The sequence below is a fragment of the Ctenopharyngodon idella genome, chromosome 19 (genome assembly GCF_019924925.1).
Source record: "Ctenopharyngodon idella isolate HZGC_01 chromosome 19, HZGC01, whole genome shotgun sequence".
Lineage (NCBI taxonomy): Eukaryota > Metazoa > Chordata > Actinopteri > Cypriniformes > Xenocyprididae > Ctenopharyngodon > Ctenopharyngodon idella.
In genome coordinates, this window is record NC_067238.1 from 22,304,204 (window position 1) to 22,328,526 (window position 24,323).

At 35.1% G+C, this 24,323-nt stretch overlaps 1 protein-coding gene across 2 annotated transcripts; it reads left to right on the plus strand.

The window, feature by feature from the left end:
• Positions 1-1,081: 1,081 nt before the first annotated feature.
• On the plus strand, positions 1,082-17,914 carry ldlrap1a (low density lipoprotein receptor adaptor protein 1a). Of its 2 annotated transcripts, XM_051872348.1 has the most exons (10): positions 1,082-1,330; positions 9,429-9,571; positions 9,966-10,078; positions 11,598-11,712; positions 13,222-13,294; positions 14,610-14,705; positions 14,815-14,915; positions 15,047-15,081; positions 16,504-16,535; positions 17,214-17,914. In XM_051872348.1, the coding sequence occupies exons 1-10, from the start codon at positions 1,246-1,248 to the stop codon at positions 17,258-17,260; spliced, it is 840 nt and encodes a 279-aa protein (XP_051728308.1). In that variant the 5' UTR covers positions 1,082-1,245; the 3' UTR covers positions 17,261-17,914. The 2 variants fall into 2 exon arrangements, with proteins under 2 accessions (XP_051728308.1, XP_051728307.1); XM_051872347.1 differs by lacking the exon at positions 16,504-16,535.
• Positions 17,915-24,323: the final 6,409 nt, after the last annotated feature.

Sequence of the window (24,323 nt, forward strand, 5' to 3'; positions counted from 1 at the left end):
AACTAAAACCATAAAAAAAACATTTCATTATTTGAAATAAAATAAACATTAACTGAAATTAAATAAAAAAAAAACATATTTTATTTCAGCCAAGGCAGCATTTCTCATTTTTGTTTAGTTTAAGGTCTTAAAAAAAAACTAAAACTAAAAATTGTAATTTAGTCAAATCTATATAGACATATTAAAAAAAAACTAATAAAAATTACAAAAACGTAAAATTACTAAAACTTCAAAAACTTACTTGAAATTCAAATAAAAACAGAAAATACATATGAAAAATCTAATTCAAAATATTAACAAAAACTACAGCAGTGATTCTCAACCCAACTAGGGGTCCTTAGAAAACTTTTGGGGGCCGCAGGACAACTAAAAATGATTCTGATGAATACTTTGTTATTAATACAATTAATATTAATAAAATCAAATTTTATTAAAATGCTAAAAAAGAAGAAAAGTTATTTTTTTCCTCCTAAAGTTTTTTTTCTTTCTCTCTCTCTCTCTCTCTCTCTCTCTCTCTCTCTCTCTTTAAAGTATTGTCATAAAAATACTGACAGATATAACTTACAGAGGGGCCTTCAAATTGTGTTGGACGGTGGTGGACATTCGAGCCAAAAAGATTGAGAACCACTGCTCTCTACAGTCACCACGGCATATATGACCTAAAAATGTTTTTTATTATAACCATAGTGGAAGATAATAGTTTACTTGAGTTGTCGTGTTTCATAATTCCTTCAAAATAATCTGTAATGTTGACCCAGAGTCCCAATAGAGGACGATTTCTTCTACATCCACACGAGGGCGACAAAGATATCAATAGATCTCTATATTCGTGTCACTTGTTTTTCGTGTCTGTCTTGCTATTCTGCGAGACACTGACGGCGACCTAAACCTTATGAATGTTGACTTATCATCGAACATTATAGGGAGCGAGGTATAAAGGCATTAAGCCACATATGCCAGGTTCCTTCATACAAGCCACTGTCTGACACAGCCATTTAAAAAGCAAACACCGAAGGAGGCTTCGAATGGATTGTTTAATGTCGTTTCCATGGAAACAGAATCTGGGCGCCGCGTAATTCGAACGTCATTTTGATTGACGGATGAAACACCGCCCAGGAGACGCGAGGACTCAAGTATTCCCACAGATGTCGGCATCGAAACGGCAATAACAAAGTTGAGAGTGAGAAGACGTAGTTCATGGGCAACAGCAGCACCTGAAGACGCTTCTCCGCTCAAAACCTCGCCATGGATGTGCTGAAATCAGCCAGAAGGGCTTTTATTCGGAGTCCCAGCCTGACCAAACAGTCCTGGAGCTCAGGCAAACACCAAAGTAAGCATTTGTGTCAACAGCGAGACTTTTGTTTGGGCTGTGTTCACGCGTCACTTTTGTTGTCAGTCGGTTAGCATCTGAACTTGTTTGTCAGTAGTGTTAATCTCTTTAGCAATACAGTCAAAAGATGGAGTTTGTCTAGTAGTTGTGAATCGTTATTAGTTAGTTTGTGGGTAAAATGTGATTTTTTTTTTTTTTTTTTTTTTTTTTTTTAGTGGCTCTTGATTATGATTATAAATATTCTGTGCAAAATTTGTTTAATGAACGACACAGACCTTTTTACAGCTGTCGACTAGATTCACAACTTTCGTACGAAACTAGGAGTTCTGGGGTATATTAGTGGTTGACTGTGTCTCAAAACCTGTTGAGCTGCCAATATATACAGCTGTAATACCCAAAAACGCTTTCTAGATTTTGAGACGTGGCTTTGATGGAGCATGTCCCCTAAATTAAATATTAGAAACCCATACTTACATTTTTGCGAGCCACTTTTGAAGCATATTTTGTTCTGGGAGGCTTTGCGAATTGTTTGCAGGGTTTCACAATATCACCACTGTAATAATTCAGTAAGCAAGTACATACTTTCTTAGACCAGGAGGCTGGAATGTGGATATGTTCGTCTCAGAGCAGCTTCATGACACTTTGTAAAGATCCTGAGATTTTTCTACACCTCACTGACCTGCTGTATAATGATAAAGCACATGCAGAGGCCCACAGTGCAGTCGCTTTGACCTTCCAGCCAGAAAACTGAAACTTCAGTATGTTCATCTCGCCCCTCTTACTCTGTTTAAAGTTTAATTAGGATACATTCAAAATCATTTGTAATGTTAATCTGTGCGACTTCATTGTGTGAATAAAACAGAAACATGTTAACTATTAATGACTGCTAACTGTTACAGATTTACACTACTGCTCAAATATTTGGGGTCATGTTTTTAAAAAAAAATTGAGAAAAGTCTTTTATGCTCACCAAGGTAGAATTCATTTGATAAAAAGAGTAAAACGGTTATATTATGAAATATATTACAATTTAAATTAACTGTTTTCTATCTGAATTTATTTTAAAATGTCATTTATTGCTGTGATGTCTCATTACTCCAGTCTTCAGTGTCACATGATCCTTCAGAACTGAATATGCTGATTTGGTTCTTAAGAAACATTTCATAATATTTTCAGTGTTGAAAACAGTTGTACTGCGTCATATTTAGTGGAAACTTAGTTCAACTTTAGTTCAACATTCTTTTATTAATAGAAAGTTCAAAAGAACAATATTTGATTGAAATAGAAATCGTTTGTAACTTTTAAATGTCTTTTTTGTCACTTTTGATCAATTCACTGCATCCGTGCTAAATTAATGACTCCAAACTTTTGAGTGGTTGTGTATGTAGGTTGATATTTGAGACATATAATCACTTATCGATCAATGAATGTGTTGGGAATTAAGAAGAAAAAAAGGTCACAGGTCAAGGTTACAGGTCAAGTACTCAAAAAACTTGTAAAATTGCTAAATATGATCCAAAACACAGAGCAATGGTGTGAGTGAATGACAGTGACTTAGTGACTTTATGACACTCGAATGAACATTTGTTTGTTGCCAAAAATGTTGCTGTGATATACTCAGAATTTTACCTGCAATAAGGTAAAAATAACAGTAATTTAATTGATTTAAACAAGACAGTTTTGGTACAGTGGGTTTTTGAGGGTTAATTAACAAGGTACCTTATATGAGAAGTTGCCTGCAATGGTTTTGTGAAATAAACAATGCAAATCCAGCAGTGTGATTTTGTCGGCATCTGAAATCTTTTTCTTTCTCTTTGGCATCCATCTTGGACTAGTTTACAAGTAGGTACTTGTTTGCTAGTATTTCCAAGACATTCTAAAGCACGTTTGTTTCAACAAAGACTTCTTCAAAGTTTCAGTGGACAAGCTCAAAGCAAAGCTTTGAAAACAGGTGAAGTGGGCTGGCTTGGTCTTTACAAATGCAACTTTTTTTTTTCCTATAGTGGGATTAGAAAGTTTGCTGTGAATTTTCGTTTCCCCTTTAATTCTGTCTTGACTTCACAAAAGCGGCTCTGTTTGTTGGCAGAGAGCTGCTTATCTTCATGACCTGGAATACAAGAAGTCTGCAAGTACACGGTTATGATTGTGTTTAGTCACAATTCAACCACAGTGAAAAGGCTCAGGCTTTGCCAGAATGGTAAAAAGTTTCCAACATCAGCAAGCTACCAGTGTTAATAGGTTGTTCTCTCAACGGCTGAGTGATGGAGAATAAGACACATTTATGTGTTTAACATTCTTTTGTTGATCTACTGACCTACTTTTAGCTGCAATACAGACTTCACCTCATTCCTTTCCTTTTTGTGGAATCCAAACAAAGATCTTTTTTTGTTTTTATTTGACTTTGTTGCAGTTGTTCACTTTGCCAGTTGGATTGTGTATGTTCTCTCTTTAAACAAGTGGTTTTAAACTGGTGGGTCACAACACAAAAATAGGTCACAGATAGGGTCGCGGTTAGCAGTGAAAAAACAGTCGGTCAATGACAAAAAGTGTCTATGCTAAAGAAAAGGAAAAGTCTAGTTTTTAGAACTGTAAACTTTGTATTAAAGGGTTAGTTCACCCAAAAATGAAAATTCAGTTATTAATTACTCACCCTCATGTTGTTCCACACCCGTAAGACCTTTGTTCATCTTTGGAACACAAATTAAGATATTTTTTCATAAAATCCGATGGCTCAGTGAGGCCTGCATTGACAGCAAGACAATTAACACTTTCAGTGCCCAGAGAGCTACAAAAGACGTATTTAAAACAGTTCATGTGACTACAGTGGTTCAACCTTAATTTTATGAAGCGACAAGAATACTTTTTGTGCGCCAAAAAAAACAAAATAACGACTTTATGACAATATCTATTGATGGGCGATTTCAAAACACTGCTTCATGAAGCTTTACGAATCTTTTGTTTCGAATTAGGGATTCGGAGTGCCAAAGTCGCGTGATTTCAGTAAACGAGGCTTTGTTACATGAGAAGTGTTTCGAAATTTCAATGGTTCACCACTGGGGGGCGTGACTTTGGCAGTTTGATACGCGCTCCGAACCACTGAATCGAAACAAAAGATTCGTAAAGCTTCAAAGCTTCATGAAGCAGTGTTTTGAAATCGCCCATGACTAGATATTGTCATAAAGTCATTATTTAGTTTTTTTGGCACGTCTTTAGTGGCTTTCTGGGCATTGAAAGTGTTAATTGTCTTGCTGGCAATGCAGGCCTCTCTGAGCCATCGGATTTTATCAAAAATATCTTAATTTGTGTTCCGAAGATGAACGAAGGTCTTACGGCTGTGGAACAACATTAGGGTGAGTAATTAATGACAGAAATTTCATTTTTGGGTGAACTTAACCCTTTAATGTTAGTAAACTTGAATGATTTTTTTTTTTTTTTTTTTTCAATCGATTAATCTATCAAATATTTTTTGAATAATCTATTAATTATTTTATGAGTAGTTGATTAATCCTTTGGTTAATTTACCTAATGATATTATTTATCACAAAAGATAAGGTTTATGCGTGTAGGTAGGAAAGGTGTTTATTATGGCTGTGTTCACAGTCACTTTTTGGGATTTACAGCAGCAACTGCTTACAAATGTGAATCCTGAAATGTTTTATTCAGTCAGGAGATTAAAGTAGCTGCTTGAATATGTTCATTCAGCTGTTTGATTGAACAGCTGAAGTCACAACCGCATTCTAACTAACCATAGCGGTAACCAAAGCGACAGTGTCAGACATGGCAGTGTTCATAAAACCATGAAGTTTTACCACAATTGACAGCGCATAATTAAATAAATGAGTCCAATCGAGCCGCAAGTTCATCCTTTAGATATTTTAAATGACCAACAACAGTGTTAAATGCTTTGTAACTGGTTGCAGAGAGTACATTTGGAGGATGTTTTAAGAGATAAAACTTGCAGGATGTTTTAATGTACAAAGACCTTTTATACCTCATGCCATGATCCCTTTAATATTTCTACAACTACTTTACCGCTTATTTTTTTTCTAAGAAATAACAATAAAAGATTATACGCTACTGATTCTCATTCTTTAATGAGGCTTTAAGAAATATAATATTTTAAAAACATCAAAATGAAACGCACAAACATGGTAATCAAAAAAGAGGTCTATTAAATTCCTTGTACATGTGAATTGCATCTTAATGTATTTTTTTAATAAATTTGATACATTTGTCAGAAAATTAGAATATTGCCAATGAATGCCCCCGATGCTAAAAGTAGATAATCAAATGAAAGTAGCCATATAATCGTGCATAGTTAGGATAGCAAAATGAATAGTCTTATCAACTTTTAAACAGGAGATATGGGAAAGATTCACCTTGTTATAGTTCATAATTACTTTCCTTCCTCTTGTACTTCTCATTCAGCTATCTCCTATGATCATTTCTCATCAGAGTGATCAGAAATGTCCTTCTTGCTGCTCCAAAGTCATGTGCCTCAACAGAGAAAGTGCATAGCTTGCATCAAACATGGCTGCATTGTAATGAAGAGAGAGTTTTTATGGTGTTTTATAGTGGTGAGATTTATCACCCCGTGCCTCTGGATCTTTGGTGTGTTGGTGCCCTGCACATACTAAAAAGAGAGGCAGTCTGACTCAGAGCATAAGGGAAATGTCCAGCAGCAGCTGTTGAGGCTTTTCCAGGCAGTCCATTTGATAAAAGCATTCGATATTCACTTCTCATGTTTCACGAGGTGTTGTGTGTGTAAGGAGAAGCATGAGTTAAGACTTCTTTTAACTTGCTGTGGAGACCTGGAATTTTTAAATGTGCTTTTTTTTTTTTAATTGAGATTTGTTCACAAAGCCGATATGGTCAGTGATATGGTCAATTTTTTTTTTTTGTTTGCAATTCACACTCAAAAAATAAATACGATAAATCTGATATGATAAAATGTTCTCATTAACATGTTCCTATCACTTGTCATCTGCATTTTATCTCCTGTTTTTTAAGAATGCTGTTTATATTTCCATTTTGAAAAATAAACAAAGAACATTCTTTCCCCATCTGACCGAGATTGAAATAACTCCCAAACTTACCATGACCTTGAGTCATAAAAAAACAAAAAACATTTGGCACTGTAATCATATCTGGACTAACAGCCAGTTCAGTTTCTGATTTTGGAGCTTGGAGACAAGTGGTGGTTTGGGTCACTCCACCCTTGGATGTTTCTCCAGGGACATGGTTAAGACAAAGCAGGGCTTCCCCCCTGTGATTAAGGGCTCTTGGGTGTGTCACTAATCAGTATGTCACTAGGGCTGTATTATTACGCCCTTTTCCATCTCTGTATGTCTATGAATTACCCTGGTTTTATGCTGGGGTTGTAGGGCATCATCAATAATTTCAGCATGATATGTTATTTCAGGAGCTGTGGGCAAAGTAATGATATAGAAAGATCCTGTTGTGTCCTTAAATCACTTTAGGAAGCTACAAGTCACTTGTCAGCCTTTCAGTTTCTTTGTAATGATTCGATCATCTTAGTGTGGCTGGTTCTGTTTATATATGAAATGCAATATTAGAGCTTTAAATTTTCCCCTTGTCATGACCTTCTTTAGTCATCTTTGTTTTCTGCCAGCTTTACACAGGAATTAACAATAACTTTCTGAGACTATGATTCACTGTTTCCTGTGATTGTGATTCCTGTAAGTGTATGTATGATTCGTTGAACGGGTGGCACAGTTGCTTAATGGTTAAGTGTTTTGGAGGTCAAGCAGACCAGTGGCTTGTTCAGTCCAAAGTAAATGAGATACAGGAATTGCTTTTTCCCTCCTTTTTCTGTCTTCAATGTAATATAATGCCGTTTCATATATAACATTTAGGTGGATTATACACTTTATTGACCCATCTGGGTCATTATTTGGAACATATAGAAAAATAACAAAACAAGGTGAACTTTGTGTGACTTGAAATCTGACTAAATGATAAATGTCTTCTCTGTTTTGGCTTGGTGCCTGTGTGTTGTAATTCCTAGAATTTATCTATGGGGATTTTTTGAATTTTAAATGTTATAGCGATCAGGTGAGCCACAGGTAGTGTTACTAGAGCCAAACATGTGAGTCTCAGGTTTTCTCAACAGAAATAATAAGCGTTTATTTGTGCATCTTAGTTAATGGATAGTGAAACAGCTTAATGTGTTGTAATCAGATTGGGAATTAATGCAGATTGTGAAGGCAGGAGTGTTGGAGGTTCACAGGTGCTCTAATCACATTTGCATTTTATATATTAACATTTTTTTTCTTGGCATCAACTGAGTATGGGTCAATGACGTGATGGGACATTTTTTTTTTTTTTTTTTTGTCCAAAGGCCTTAATAATAATAAAAAAACAAAGATATGACATCTAAAGTATGTAAGGTAGTACAACTTGATCTCGTTTATTGAATCCAAAAGGTTTTAATTATATTTTGCTACATATAAAGGTATTTTAAAGATTTTGAAGTCCCAAAAGGTCATTCGGTTTAACCGTCCAAAGGCCAATATTAAAATATTTTAAAATGTAATAAATGTATATATTTTTTTATTCTGTCATGATTTTATAACATCATATACCAACATAGTGCAAAATGGTATTAAAATGTATGTGTAGAAGTCGTTGCTTTGTTATGAGAAAAAATGTCTGGAAAAATGCATTTCATTGATGTCATTTGGAGTAACCAATATAGAGAGACCATTTTGGATCAAGTCATGCGGTCAGTATCATGTGACAAGATGTGACATCATTCAGACACCTGCAAAGGACCAACTATTTGAAAAATTAATGTTTTCACTTGCTCATATGCATGTCCCGAAACATCAGGTGATTCGGTACAACCACTGTAAAACAGGGAAAATGTTGTAATATTTAAAAAATTTGTACTAAATATAAAATGTTTGATTGTCCTTTTGCTAGCTAGCTAGATATCAGCCTGTTAGCATTGTTTGAAAATATTGTCATTTGGTATAACCAAAAGTGTCATTCGGTAAAACTGAAATTTTGGTTAAACCAAATGACTTTTTTGGTGACAAATTTTGGCCATCTTGTAAAAAAATGACAAAAGCAGTGTTCATTTATTATAAAAACCACATAATCTCATTATTAACACTTAATAAAACTTATTTTTTGACACTTTTAAAAACCTTATCTGTCAGTGACCCGTATACAAAACACAAGCTTGAAAGCAAAGTAGCAATGCTGCCATTGCAAAATTACAATTTATTGTCTGAAAATACCACTACTAAACTAATGCAATACATATGTATTTATATTAGGGGTTGAAGCTGAGGTTTGTGCAGGCCTTGTCAAGTTCTTACTTATTGTTTTTACTGAAGAGGAGCTTCAGATGCTTCAGAAGAGAAATTGAAAAAGAACTAGAGCTGCACGATATTGAAGAAAAATGTGATACAATAATGCTTTAAGTGTGTAAAATAAATTGAAATTATATTGTAACATATTTAAAAACTGAAAAGGATATAACAGAATGTTTCACATTGTTTTTGTAAGAAGAAACTTCCCTACAACTTCTGAAAATGACAGCAGTGTTTTACTGTATCATTACATAAAAAGTGTCAGTTTAACATCAGGGTTTAGGCTTCTGTCACTTTAAGAGCTGCAATATATTGTTACACATGTGCTATCTTTCTCAACTGTTTAATAATGCCAGAAACACCGGTTCAAGAAAGATACATTTAATTTCTTGAGCTTTTCATTAATAACAGCTGCTCCAGAACTTTGATTGTCTTTGTCTGTTTTCAGTCAGCCCTGGAAATAAAGCTGTACAGAGGCATCCAAAATGTTTTTTTGGCCTGAAATATTTGAGTCTCTAGAACAAAGGTTGATTCCAACAAATATTTACTCACGCACCATTTTTTTTTCTTTCTTTCTTTTAATATTTCATAACTGTTCATGACCTCTGCAGCGCAAGCCTCTTGTGTGCACTTTGGTTGAAGTTGTTTACTGTTTGTCTGTGCTGACTTTGTTTAACCCACATGTGTAAATGTTTTTGTAGATATTTAGCGTTGCCTCAAACTCTTCACCCTGTTCGTATTTTCTCTCCTTCATGTAGAGCTCCCTGAGAATTGGACCGACACAAGAGAGACTCTTCTTGAGGGAATGACCTTTAACCTCCGGCATCTAGGGATGACTCTGGTGGACCAACCCAAAGGCGAGGAGATCTCAGCTGCTGCTGTTAAGAGGATTGTGGCCACAGTGAGTTCTGTCATTTCTTATAACTTGGATATGAAAATATAAGAATATCTAAAGACCATAATATCATTGAGATAGCCTAGCAACCACATAGCAACACCCTGACATTCACCCGGAATACCCTAGCAACCGCATAGCAACACATTAAAACACTCAAAAATGTTAGCAAGGCCCTGGCTCATAGCCTATAAACCACATAGCAACTTCTTGGAAATCAGCCTGAATAACTGCATAACAACAAGCTAAATATACTCAAAACACCTTAGCAACCCCATAGCCCCCATAGTAATCATACAGAACATCCTAGAATCAAGAACCAAGTTCTGCACAGAAAAGTGTCACTATAAAACGGACAAACAGCAATATAAAAATGTTTTGTTATTTGTTTATTTGTTAGGCCAAAGCCAGCGGAAAGAAACTGCCTAAAGTGGCCCTGAAAGTGTCTCCTCAGGGAATCATCTTGTGCGACAGTGTGTCTAACCAGCTGATCGAGAATATTTCCATATACAGGTGAACTCTACACACCTCAACACAACTAATTCTTTCACGTTCAACTGCCTGTTAAACATTCACTTGCTGTGCCACTGAACCACATTAGACTATGAAAGGAAAAGTCTTCCTCTTCTCAGAAGTGAGTGTGTCTGACCTACAGTGGAGATGATTTATCCTGCCATCCAGTGTTTTACCATACACACACACACTCACCTCTGGGTTTCTCACTAGGGACATGTGAAATACAGCATACTGCAGGAGACCAGCAGTAGTCCCCATAAATCTCATCTTCACAGTTGAATGTGCTTTGGCTGAGCCTACTTTCCACACACACACACACACACAGTATTGTCAATTCAATTCAAAAGTCTGGTAACGCTTTAGTTTAGGGTCCAATTCTGTTTTTTTAGTACTTATAAATCACATATTAATGCCTTATCTTGCATGACCATATTCTATGTTTGTTAATCCTACCCAATTCCTACCCAATACCTAAACTTAACAGCTACTTTACGAACTATTGATAAGCAGTAATTATGAGTTTATTGAGGCAAAAGTCGTAGTTAATTGTGAGAATTGGACCCTAAAGTGTGACAAAAATTCTTTGCTTTATTGCTGATTCAGTGCTCAATTATTAAATGGTACTCAATTGTTAATAATGGTTCTTATTATTAATAATAATTTTGATGTTGTCTTTGCTGCTTAATACAATTGTGGAAACTATGATAAATGTGTTTTTTATTTTTATTTATTTTTTTTTTTTTGATGAACAGAAAGTTCAAAAGAACAACATTTATATGAAATAGAAATCTCTTCACTGCCACTTTTGATCAATTTAATGTCTTTGTTGAATAAAAGTATTATTTTATTTTTTTTAAGTCTTACTTTGCTTCAACTTTTGAATGGTAGTGTATCTCGGTTTCCTCAAAATATTAGTCTGCAAAAACTGTTTTCAACATTGATAATAATAAGAGATGTTTCTTGAGCAGCAAATCAGCATATTAGAATGATTTCTGAAGGATAATGTGACACTGAAGACTGGAATTTTGATGCTGAAAATTCAGCTTTGTCATCACAAGAATAAATTACATTATAAAATATATTAAAATAGAAATAAGGTGTTTTAAATTGAAATAATATTTCACAATATTACTGTTTTTACTGTATTTTTCATCAAAAATAATTGCAGCCTTGGTGAGCATAAGAGACTTCTTTTAAAAAAAAAAAAAAAATCGTAATTATTCCAAACTTTTGACCGGTAGTGTGTATATAATAAATAATTATGATACAGAATTCATGTAACAAGTTTACTTTAATTAATGAACTGAATAATTAGAATTCAACCTGATCTCTCTTCCCATATTTGTTTAAAGAAAAGCAGCAGCTGTCTGTTCTTCAGTGTATAACAGTAGTACAAAAAACAGTCCTTGAAGTTCCAGTCTGCCTCTGTTCATATCCCTGCAAAACATCATTTTTATTTACTCAAACCTGACTGCAAGTCCTTAACGCTGGTCTGTTTTGTGACCCTTTCTCCAAGGATATCATACTGCACAGCTGACAAGATGCACAACAAAGTATTTGCTTTCATCTCCCAGAACCAACAGAATGAGACGCTCGAGTGCCATGCATTCCTCTGTGCCAAACGGAAAATGGTGAGAGTTTGATGCTTCCCTTATGAAAGCTGTGAATCTTCCATCACCACAAAGACTTCTGACTGGAACAAAAGGAGTCAAACAAAGCATGAAGAAGGAGGACAGTTATTCAGAATAGCTGACTAGATCACTTTCTGTCTGTTGAAGTACATGCTTTTCTTCACAGCATAGCACAACAATCCAAAAACATCTCAACATGCCTGTTGAGGCTAGATGCCTTATATTGTTCAATATAATGTATAATTTAACATGTATAATATAATGAATATAGTATAAAATCCATTACCTTTTCTATCGTATTTATTCATTTGTTTTATTTATTCATTTATTTGGTTCCAGTAGTTATAGGCTAATTGTGTGCTTGTGGGTTTAATTTGGTTGTTGATGTGGTAGAAATTCACCAAAAAAATTCAAGGCAGGCCACTCAATAGTAAAAATTTAAGAATTTGTCTGAAATCACGATTCAGGGTAGTCTCTTACAACTGAAATGTATCTCAGAAAACTACAAAATGAGCTCTGAGCAAATGCAGTAAAATCATACATATTCACTTATCATTAAACAAAGACTTTCAAAGTTGATTGGATAAGCAAATGAACAGATTATCATAAGGCCTACTACTTCCTTTTATCATATATGTACACTTTCTGGTTCATCTTCATACACATTGGTCTTGCTCAACATCCCATAATATGCCTACCTGATGTACGTAAATATTTTTTTTATTTGGAAACATTTTGTCTGACTCTAGACTCTTCCCAGCCCTACTGACCTTGACTACAGAAAGAGGCATTATTCACTAGTTGTTTCTCACAGCATTTGCACGAGAGTGACAAAAAAAAAGAGATAAAAGTGGGCAATATATCTGAGTCTTCTACCAAGAGTGTGATGGAAGGAGGGGGCCCATGCTCAGCAGTTATCTCGAGCCTTGCATTTGAGGGTCTCAGATAACTTACAACATACTTATCAGTCAATCTAACCCTTACACGTATGCCATAACCTCTGTTGGGCAGCAACCTGCTTGAAACCTTCAGTTCATCCCTTTACTTTCTTAAACATTTAACATACTCTAGAAGCAATTACTTTGTCCTCCTTCTCTAATCCCTCTGTCAAAAGCATCATTTATTGAGTAACAATGAAGGTAGAGTGTCTTTTTTCAATACATACAATAAAAAATAATGATTTATACAAACGAATATGTATATTTGCCAAAAACAATATGTATCTTTCATGATTAAAAGTTATGTAAAAAAAAAAATAAATAAAAAAAAAAGTCATTTTAACAAAATTAATCATGTATATGCAGTAGTATTGATTGAATACACATAGGAAAATAATATTTCTCTTACATTGATTTAAAATGTTTGAAAACTGCTGTCCACTGACATTGAAACACCTTAAAAAGATATGTATGCTTTATATGTCTGTTGTTCTTTTTGTATCTGTCCAGATACTACATCCTCCTCCTTTCAGTCTGATTGACTCACTGTTGTCCTGTTGTGTTCCCTCAGGCCCAGGCGGTCTCGCTCACGGTGGCTCAGGCCTTCAGAGTGGCCTTCGAGTTTTGGGAGGTTGCCAAAGAAGGTACAGAGTGTCATATCTCTCCTCAAAACAATGTGGAGGTCATGTAGAATCAAATGCCACAAGTGGAAGATAATTTGTCACTCTGTTTCGAAGAATTTGCTCTCCTGATAGGGTCTTTGAGGGCATTGATGCTGTTGTGATTGATTATGGCAGTCAGACCATTGCTCTGTTGCCCTTTCTTGTTATAGAAAAGATGGAAAACATTGTATTTGGAAAACAGGAGCCAGTTAATGCAAGAAAGTTAAACTGTTAGTTCACCCAAAAATGAAAATTATCCCATGATTTACTTGCCCTCAAGCCATCCTAGGTGTATATGACTTTCTTCTTTCAGACAAACACAATCGGATATATATTTAAAAATATCATGACTTTTCCAAGCTTTATAATGGCAGTAAATGGGGGGCCCAATTTTTGAAGCAAAAAAAAAGTGCATCCATCTATCGTAAAAGTACTCCACATGGATCCGGGGGGGGTTAATAAAGGCCGTCTGAAGTGAAGCGATGGGTTTTTGTAAAAAACAAACAAATAAACAAACAAACAAAAAACAAAAATCCGTATTTAAAACATTATTAACTATAATAACTAGCTTCTGGCAGACAGCCGTACACGTCGATTTGAGGCGGAAGAGTAACCCCTGACCCGACACGTGACGTAATGACGAACATGGAAGCACAGAGGATAGAGCAAAACAAAACACCGGTCATGAATTATATGTCTAAAACGAGAAATTTTAAAGAGAAATGTTGGAAGATTTTGATACAAGAAAAGAGGAGCTTGAATTTGTTGCCCAGCCCTATTTGTTTAAATTGTGAGAGGTGTCTAAGCTTACGCTACTCCTACATCCTACACCATAAATCGTGTCACAGGTTACTCTTGTGGCGCAAGTCGACTTGCGTAGTATGCTAGTTATTTTAGATTATAAAGTTTTATATATGGGTATTTTTCTTACAAAAACCCATCGCTTTGCTCCAGAAGGCCTTTATTAACCCCCCAGAGCCGTGTGGAGCAATTTTACGATGGATGGATACACTTTTTTTGGCTTCAAAATCGCCCCTACATACACCTTGGATGGCTTCAGGGTGAATAAATCATGGGGTAATTTTCATTTTAGGGTGAACTATCCCTCTAATTCCAATAAACTCCTTTGTACTTCTCACATAATTTTAGAAACTTTGTTTGGCAAGAATGCAAAGAACTTGGAACCCAGTGCTCAATGAAAGCACCAAGAAAAGTAATTTATTTGTTTGAATTTATATGAACTTATTCTAGTTGTTAAAGCATGATTATTCATGATGTACTGTTGCTCTGCTTTCAGAGAGAGAGCATCGTGTGAAATGGGATTCAGCTGGAGAGATGTCTAACAGTTCACAGTCAGAGAGATCGGTCAGCCTGACCAGCCTGAAAGGAGGAGGTACTGACTCCTTAAACTCTCTTTACCTCCTCTTCTACTCTATTATTTTGTGAGAAACTATCCCTTTTACACTTCAATGTTAAAGGGCTGTTTTGTTTTGTTTTTTTAGCTGCAGCTACAGAGAACCTGTTGGACATCAATGATTACTCATCTGCTGTGGAAAATGTGGACAACTCCACCGAACCCAACAACAACACCACCACCCTATGGGTAAGATCTTTTCCGCTAATGAACGTGTTTTTCTCTCAAATTAGTCTCACAGGGAGGATTCCACATGAGTGACTGCTGACCATTGTCTTTGTCGTCTTAAAATTCAAATACCATTTTGCTCCTTTTTTCAGGAGATGGATGATGGTCTGGAAGAGGCTTTTTCAAGGTATGAGGCACCCAGAGCTGTTCTTATCTCCTCTCTCAAGCTTCTATCTCATCTGAATCTCTTTTCTATCTCTCTTCAGTGAGGGATAGGAAGGACAAATTCTTGAAGTGAGCTGCATGTAAAAAGCATGCTGATAACCTCTCACACATCAAAAGGATCTCCAACTACAGTCTTCTTAAAGATTGTTGGAACCATTTGAAATTGTTTCTTTCAGTTTCCTCCACATAACTTCTTGGCCTTTGATTAATCATCCAGAACAACTGAGCAAAGGCATTTTTCCCATACTGAGATCTCATGAGAAAGATAGTCTCATTTTATTTGTTTATTCTCCACGGGACCAAGCTAAAGCTTTACTTACCAGTAGTTTGGCAGGATATAATTCTCCCTGCAAATGTAGAGTTGGCCTTCAATGATTTGTTTGTGATGGTATATAGATGACAAACCTGACCTGAATATTTGTGCTTTATGAGTACAAATGCTTTCATTTTATTTGATTAAATCCACCAGACAGGCTGAACATGGAATGCTTGCAAATGTTTCTTCGACAAGCTTGTGTGTGTGTGTGTGTGTGTGTGTGTGTGTGTGTGTGTGTGTGTGTGTGTTTATATATTCATTCATGTCTACTGTTGTCAGACTTATAATGGTAGGAATGTATAATTGAGACTATGTAAATAAGAAAATAAATTAATGTGTATATAATACATGCATGTGTGTATATTATAATAATAATAATAATAAATTAAAATAATAATAATAATTATACATTTATTATTATTATTATTATTATATACATTTATTTTATTTAGATGGTTATAATTATTATTATATATATATATATATATATATTATACATTTATTTTATTTACATGGTCCCTATTATTATTATTATTATTATTATTATTATTATTATTGTAGAACTGGGCACACAAATTTGTATGAATTTGAATGAGAAAAATAGGAACTGTAAATGAAGTAAATTTATATAATAATGGATGTATAATAAATATGTATATAATAATAATATTTTTAGTAGTAGTAACTTTGTCATTTATTTTTTACTTATTTAGTAATTTATTACTTTCTTTAAATCTTGCATCAGAGGTACCATGTGTTGACTGAAGGGTATTTATCAGTTCAATTGAAGATGTGAGATTCCTTATTGAGTAGCATCAAAGTCCCTGTAAGATTTATTGTTATTCTATAGTCTTTGGTAGCATCATCTTCAGGGCTGAAGTAGCTAATACTGTATTTAGCCTCGCATGTCTTCTGAAAGATTAATATCGAGATTAATAAAATTCAGCTAAACTGGTTGATTCATGCATTGTGACCTTCATCAGAACAGAATTGTGTTTTTTAAAGGGAACAGAGAAACGTCCTGCAGCTCTCAAGCCCTTGATTGTTATACTTTCTCTTTGTTCCTAGCTGCAGTTTGGATAACTATGAGTACTCTCCAGGTAACGAGTCTAGGTCTAGTCCTGTACCAAATGTCCACCCAGCCATATCCAAATCTCTGTCTGTCAGTCTGTAACATCATTCCCCTCCCCTGTTGTCTTCCAGAACCCTGCCAACTTTCACTAATCAACCCAACCAAATTAGCATCCTGGCCTGGTGCTGACCCAATAGACAGATCTAATTGTGAATTTGACGGCAGGGTTCTGCAATGATCCATTTTTAAATGCAATTTGCAGTACAGATTTTTTTTTTTTTTTTTTTTTTTGTTCAATATTATAAGGCTTGTTTCCTTCAATATCCCATCATCCTCAGCCTAGCCAGTTTGTATGTTATCTGTTTGTTTTTATCCCTGAACATAGCACTATATTAGTCTAATGTGATTACGTTGATGTGTATTGCATGGCTTCTAACCTTATAAATGAAATCATAGCAGTTGTTAGCCTAGTAAATAACATAGTTATCAACTAAACGTGGGTTTTCATGAAACCCTTAGGCACATATGGGCAATTCCAGCATTATGGATGTGACTAAATCGGGTTTCATTTATTTTTTCCATGGTAAGGTTGACATTTGCATGGAATTGCCCATATGTTAATCAGTCCTGCTGATATACTGTACATTTGCATCACTGTTTAGTTTCAGGTTTTTCAGTTTGCATTCTTCTGTCTCTCTTCCCATAGACTCGCTGAGTCTCGTACTAACCCCCAGGTCCTGGACATTGGGGTGATGCCTCAGGACTGGAACTCTGAGACTGAATGGGACAAGACCAATGGAAACGCACCAAACGCCTCTGAGCACAGATAGGTATGTGGGAGAAAGAAGATCCAGGAAACTCGGGCAGGAGTTTGCGTTCAGTTGAAATGGTGGCGCACTGGACCTCCTCATCCCGATCATCTGGTCCATCACACCAAAGCAATAGCAGATGAGTCTATTTTTGCAAAAAAAAAAGCAATATCCTACCTGAGTTTACATGCTTTATTTTTATCAATCGAATTGTATACAGAATAATGTATGTAGATACCAGAGTCAGTATTGTTTTAATGTATGAAAATAAATGTGTATCATATGAAATATAACATTATGCATATTCGGGTGCACTGTAGAGTTACTTTAAGGTCTAGCTCTGTAGTTTGCTGCTTTGAAATTAATTTATCACCATAATGCTCTTCATTAATGATAACAGAGATAATCAGCTTTAAATTCACAGTACAGCTTGTCTTTAGTGTCTTTTGAGGCCTTTAAAGTCATATTTCAGTATTTCCATGTGTATATGTTATTTTTTTATTTAATCAGGATTGTATGATTGATATAACACCCCAAGGGGCCATTTAATATTTCTCGAAAAAATCTAATAAAAGTGTTAATATTATTTGAGAATTTATGCCATGTAATGTTTTTCATTTGTCTTGTATTTCATTATTTCATTATCATTATTATTATTATTATTATTATACATTAATATCTGATTATCTAGTACATCTTTCAAAATTATATTATTATATTATATTATATTATATTATATTATATTTTTATACATTTATCAATCTTCCAAACTGGCTTGTGCTATGCAATAGATGCAAGAAGAATATCCCAATGTTCCTTATATTATATTATATTATATTATATTATATTATAATTATTTTTTTTTTACCGTTTTTAGTCACCAGAAGAGGGCAGCATTGCCTTCTAAATTTCTCTTGTTTTTCATCTCCCTTTTAGTCCTTTGTGCGTTTTTGTGCATTAGGTGGATTTCTTTCACATTTTCTATATTCATCCCAGATGGCACAAAATTCACTTGACACATGTGGAGCACCTGCAGCAAAGTCTGTTTGAAATGCCACAGGAGAGATGTACCACCTTTAGTTTACTGAAACACAAAATCAGCATGAGAAATCCCTGTAATCCTAATGTATGACAGTTATTATGGCCATAGATGGCAATATATTGGATAGAGGTTTTACAAAAACCTCAGACCTGTAAATCATATCCCACGAAAATCTTACTGAGAGCTCATTGGGTATCAATTCAATATATATTTTATATAATACTGTCATTTCCTGTAAATTTTGTTTGTCATCATGGATAGTTTGACTAACATAACCTTTGTGCTCCTATATAAATGGAAAGATATTTATTTTTTGTACCTTTTTGCTTCAGCTTCTAGAATCGAACCCAACCTGTTTACTTGCCTATGGTTGTGTGTATATGATGCATACATGTGTGGAGTCAGGTGTACATGTGGGTTGAAGCCTGTGACGCAAAGTGCTCCAGAGAACCCTTGACGCACACGTACGCACACACTCCAACAAAAACGTGTCTAAAAAACGTGTGGGAGGCTCAGAGCTTCAGAAAGCCGGATCGCCTCTTGTTGTTCTCCCCTCACGCATGCTGTATTCTCTCCCCTGAGGACTTTCCCCTCAAACTTCATTTGCATTCATTCTATTATGAATTCTCGGAATTGTGTGAAATGTTAATTTTGAGTCATATATAATGCAATTCTCTCTTTTTCTCTCTCTCTCTTATTTATATTTATATATATATATATATATATATATATAATATATATATATATATATATATAATATAGGTAAATTGGGGGTGAAATGCCATCGATTTTGCCAAGGTCTCTAGTTCAGAACGGATGAAGCTTACGCTTTACAGCCAGTAAAAATAGATTAAACCAAAAGGGCAAAAGGTCCGGAGCGCACAGGCATCTGTATTCACAGGGTCGCTGTCTGTGAATGGCTGATGGGATTTTGCTTACACTCTAAACACACCAAGGTTGAACAAGATGGATGGGTTTGATCACAGAGAGTCAGTTGAGAATGTGCGGCCCATTACTTTTTACTTTATTTTTTACCTATAGAAGCCGTCTTCTATAATTCACTGCTCAGTTGCTCAGTAATTTCGATCTAACTGCCATACTTTGTGTACATTTGACCCAGATGAATTGCTCTGGTCTGAAAGGTTCCTCCTGAAGGTCTTTCATTTACACCGTATGGATATTTCTTTCCATTCAGCTAGTTTTCTGTACTGTAGCTGGGGTGCATAGTGAATTTGTTTAAATTACCATAAAACATTTTTAGACACTCAGTGAAGTGTTATTACTTCATTAGTCAGTGATGTCTTAAATACAGCTTGTCAATTATTATTATTATTATTTTTTTTTTTTTTCCCTTAACTAAAGAAACAGTTTGGAGGAAGTCCATAATTAAACAATCAAGATTTGATTCAAAATGAAGACGAAACAGTCTTCGGGCACTTTATGGTTGTGAAACATTAATGTGTGCAATATGTTCACAGTTAATGTCATGAACTGCACCTGTGATTACTCTGACACCTGTGAGAACTTGAGGAGAACTGACTTTATACATTGGCTGCATCCAAAATTGCATACTTCCCTACTATATAGTAGGCGAAAAGCAGTATGTGACAAAAGAAGTATTTCCAAATTCACAGTAGCCTACTCATGTCCTGCGTCTCAATTCACTTACTTATACTATGCCCTAAAATATATGTACTCTTTTTCTGAAGAAAATGTACATACTTTTCAGTGTGTAGCAGAAGAAAGTAAGCTGAAAACCCTAAACCCTAACCCACTCTCAATTCTTTTTTTTTTCTTTTTTTTTCTTTTTTTTTTTTTAATGAAAAACCAAAAGGATAAACAATTCAGATTTTTACAGCTATCTTTGATCATATTTACCAAGTGTGCCAATAATTCTGACCATCACTGTATATACAGTGCTGCTTGAATGTTTGTGAACCATTTTTGTATATTTCTGCAAAAATATGACCCAAAACATCATCAGATGTTCACAAAAGTCCAAAAAGTAGACAAAGAGAACCCAATCAAACAAATGAGACAAAAACATATACTTTGTCAATTATTTAATGAGAAAAATGATCCAGTGGTACATATCTGTGAGTGGCAAAAGTATGTGAACTCTTGCTTTTTAGTATCTGGTGTGACCCCCTTGTGCAGCAATAATGGCAACTAAATGTTACTGGTAACTGCTGATCAGTCGTGCACAACAACTTGAAGGAATTTTAGTCAATTCCTCAGTACAGAACAGCTTCAACTCTGGGATGTTGGTGGGTTTCCTCACATGAACTGCTTGCTTCAACATTTCAACTGGATTAAGGTCTGGACTTTGACTTGGCCTTTCCAAAACATTAACTTTGTTCTACTTTAGCCATTTTTTGGTAGAACTACTTGTGTGCTTGGGCTTGTTGTCTTGCTGCCTGACCCACTTTCTCTTGAGCTTCAGTTCACGGACAGAGGGGATAAGGTTCTTATGCTGGAATGCAGTGCTTTTCTTTCTCCAAACATAACACTTCTCATTTAAACCAAAAAGTTCTATTTTTGTCCATCCACAAAACATTTTTCCAGTAGCCATCTGGCTTGTCCACATGATCTTTAGCAAAATGCAGACAGGCAGCAATGTTCTTTTTGGAGGCTTTCTCCTTGCAACTCTGCCATGCCATACCATGGTTGTTCAGTGTTCTTCTGAAGGTGGGCTCATGAACATTTAACATCAGCCAACATGAGAGAGGCTTTTATTTGCTTAGAAGTTACCCTGGGATCCTTTGTGACTATTACATGTCTTGCTATTGGAGTGATCTTTGTTGGTCGACCAGTCCTGGGGAGGTTGGCAACTGTCTTGAATTTCCTCCATTTGTACACAATCTGACTATGGATTTGAAAGACTGTCCAAACTCTTTAGAGATTGGTTTTATAACCTTTTCCAGTCTGATGAGCAACAACTCTTTTTCTGAGGTCCTCAGAAATCTCCTTTTTCCGTGCCATGATATACTTCCACAAACACGTGTTGTGAAGTTCAGACTTTGCTAGATCCCTGTTCTTGATTGTCATTCCATTGATTGAAAACATTTAAGAACAGGTGGAGCCTAATATTACCTTCAAATTAACTGCTAATCCTAGAGCTTCATATACTTTTGCCACTCACAGATAATACTGGATCATTTTTCTACGATGGCGTCAATTTTACCATATCAATCCAACCACGTGTCCGATGATGAAACATTGGAAGAAATAGTTATTCAACTCGAGCCTCCATTGCAAGGATGACTTGAGCAGGACGTTTCTCGGTGATACACCGCTCAGTTTAACGTTCATCATCAGAAGAAATACAGAAAATTCTAAAGGGTTCACAAACATTCAAGCAGCACTGTATGTATATGGAAAAATGTAAAGAACTTGAAATATTATAAAAATCTTTCTATTTTTTAAAAAAATAGAAATTTAACACTGAATATTCATATGAAATTTGAAAAAGAAGAAAATCAGAAAAAGAAACAAATGAAAAACATTGCAAAGAACTTAATAAAAATTAAAGCTGCAAGCAGTATTTACCAGGGGTTCAAGCATTTAAGGCTTTTAAGCACATAAAAGGTATTATATTTTATTTAGCAAGCATGTAAACACTTAGATCATAGATGGAAAAGACCATTTACAGCCAATAGAGGCAATTTAGTAAGGAAAAATGTGGTTTTTTTAAAGGTTTCTTGACAGTTATAGCGCCACCTATTGCTGATCTCCACCACTTTTTTTGGGGTGTCCTCAGAGTGTGCCCATACATATGTGTCAATTTTGCTGAAAATATTTCATTTCGTTTTGAAGTTATAGATACTTATATATATATATATATATATATATATATATATATATATATATATATATATATATATATATATATATATATATATATAATATGAAAAAATAAATATATATGATGACCCAAGAACGTCTTTGATTGAATTTTTTTGCCACTTCCTATCAAAATTTTGACATTTGGGCCCTTACCTTTATTTAATCAACTTAGGTTTCGTGTTCCTACGCTGGTTTCGTCTCAATCGGACTAACGGTTCTGAAGATATTGACAAAAAAAAATTATGGGCTAAATCACAATGTTGCACAATCCATGAGCCGAAACTTGGCAAGTCTGGTATTGTTGGACTCAGCAAGGTTTCAGGAGTCTAAGCACCTGACTTCCGTGAAAATAGGTCGACCACACCCAAAGTTATACACATTTTCATCCAAAACCATTAGAAACATATGTTTTTAAAGCTTTTTAACAGTTATAGCGCCACCTATGGTCCGATCTCCATAAAAATTGGCATGCTTCTTTAGAGTCATATGCTGCATGTGCTCACCTATTTTCGTGAAGTTCTGAGTTTTCGTTTAGGCTTTATAGGCTTTTGGGTATATTTAGCCACGCCCACTTTCTAAATGACCCTGTTACAGTCAATCAAAGGGTAAAGTTTAACTTTTTTTTTGATAATTATTGATCTAGAGAGTCCAGAGAATTGTCCTGCACTGGTTTCGTTCTGATCGGGCGAAAAACCTAGGACTAGTTCGCAAAAGTAGGTTTTTCACATATTCACGAATAATTAATGAACGATTTGATTGACAGCATTGGTTCTTGAGGCAAAGTTGTTCAGAATATGGAGATCTATCCAATGATATGCATATTGTGTGGATCTGTTAAACACCACGTGATTACTGAGGCGTAAAATCTCGTTATCGCCAACTAGTGGCCGATTTCTTTCAAAATTCTTACAGACCTCTAGGCCTATGAGTCGAACATGCCCACCGAGTTTCGTTCCGATCGGCCTCCATTAATCTTGTCTAATAGGTGCTCAAACTTCATTGGCCGATGGCAGCCATGTTTTTTGAGATATGCCAGTGTCCTCACAGACTATCATGCCCCCTTGGACCAAGACACTGCCAAATGCCCCTTGCCAAATTTCAAGTCAATCGGACTAACAGTTGCATAGTTACAGTTTTTTCAAGTTATAGCGCCACCTAGTGTCCAATGCGATTTTTTTTTTTTTTTTTTTTTTTTTTTTTTTTTTTTTTTTTTTTTTTTTATCGTGACCAAAGATTGAGCCCCTACACATGTGTACCTAGTTTGGTGCAAATATCTCATTTCGTTCTTGAGTTATAGCCATTTTAGTAAAACTAGCTCCTCCCGTTTCAAACGTTTTGGCGCCCCTTAGCGACCATGAATCAAAATTTCAACTTTTTTTTTGATAACTTTTGATATTCAGACTCCAGAGAACATTTCTGCACTGGTTTGGTTCTGATCGGGTGAAAAACCTAGGACTAGTTCGCAAAAGTAGGTTTTGGACAATATTCAAAATGGCAGAAATTTTTTCCTGGCGGAAATGAAATCGAAGATATTCGTTTTGTCCGTCTTGAGCCAAGGATGATATAAGACAAACGGTGTAACAATTATTAGCGATTTTACGTTTTTGATCGCTGTAGCGCCACCTATTGGCCGATTTCGATGAGTCCAGGTATCTGAGTAGCGAGCAAGACTACTACCATCTGACAAAGTTTCAAGTCTGCCTTACAGTTTGGGCTGCCTGATCAGTTTTAAGGCATAAGAAAAATAATAAAAATCCTTACAATTACAATAAGGTTTCAGCACTACGTGCTTGAACCCCTAAATATAACTATTTCTAGGAAATATAAAAATACATTGCTCAAAAATTAAACTTGAGAATTAATTTTAAAAAAAAATGTAATTTGAAAAAGAAAATCATTTTGTAAAGAAAAAAACTTTCATTAAAAATATTTCTATGTAATAAAAAACACTGCTAAAAAAAATTGATCTCAATTGATAATGGAAAAAAATCCTTATTTTTCAGCACAGAATATACAAAATATTTACTGAACATATGATAAATAATAAATTATATAAAGTGTGATGGGAGTTGACAAATGTACTGTAATGGTTCACTAGATGGAAAAAAGAATCGGACAC

Coding starts and splice junctions, on each gene's coding strand:
- ldlrap1a (XM_051872347.1), top strand. CDS start 1,246: ATGGATGTGCTGAAATCAGCCAGAAGGGCTTTTATTCGGAGTCCCAGC. Junction 14,916..15,046: donor ACAACACCACCACCCTATGG/GTAAGATCTTTT, acceptor TCCTTTTTTCAG/GAGATGGATGATGGTCTGGA. Junction 15,082..17,213: donor CTGGAAGAGGCTTTTTCAAG/GTATGAGGCACC, acceptor CTCTTCCCATAG/ACTCGCTGAGTCTCGTACTA.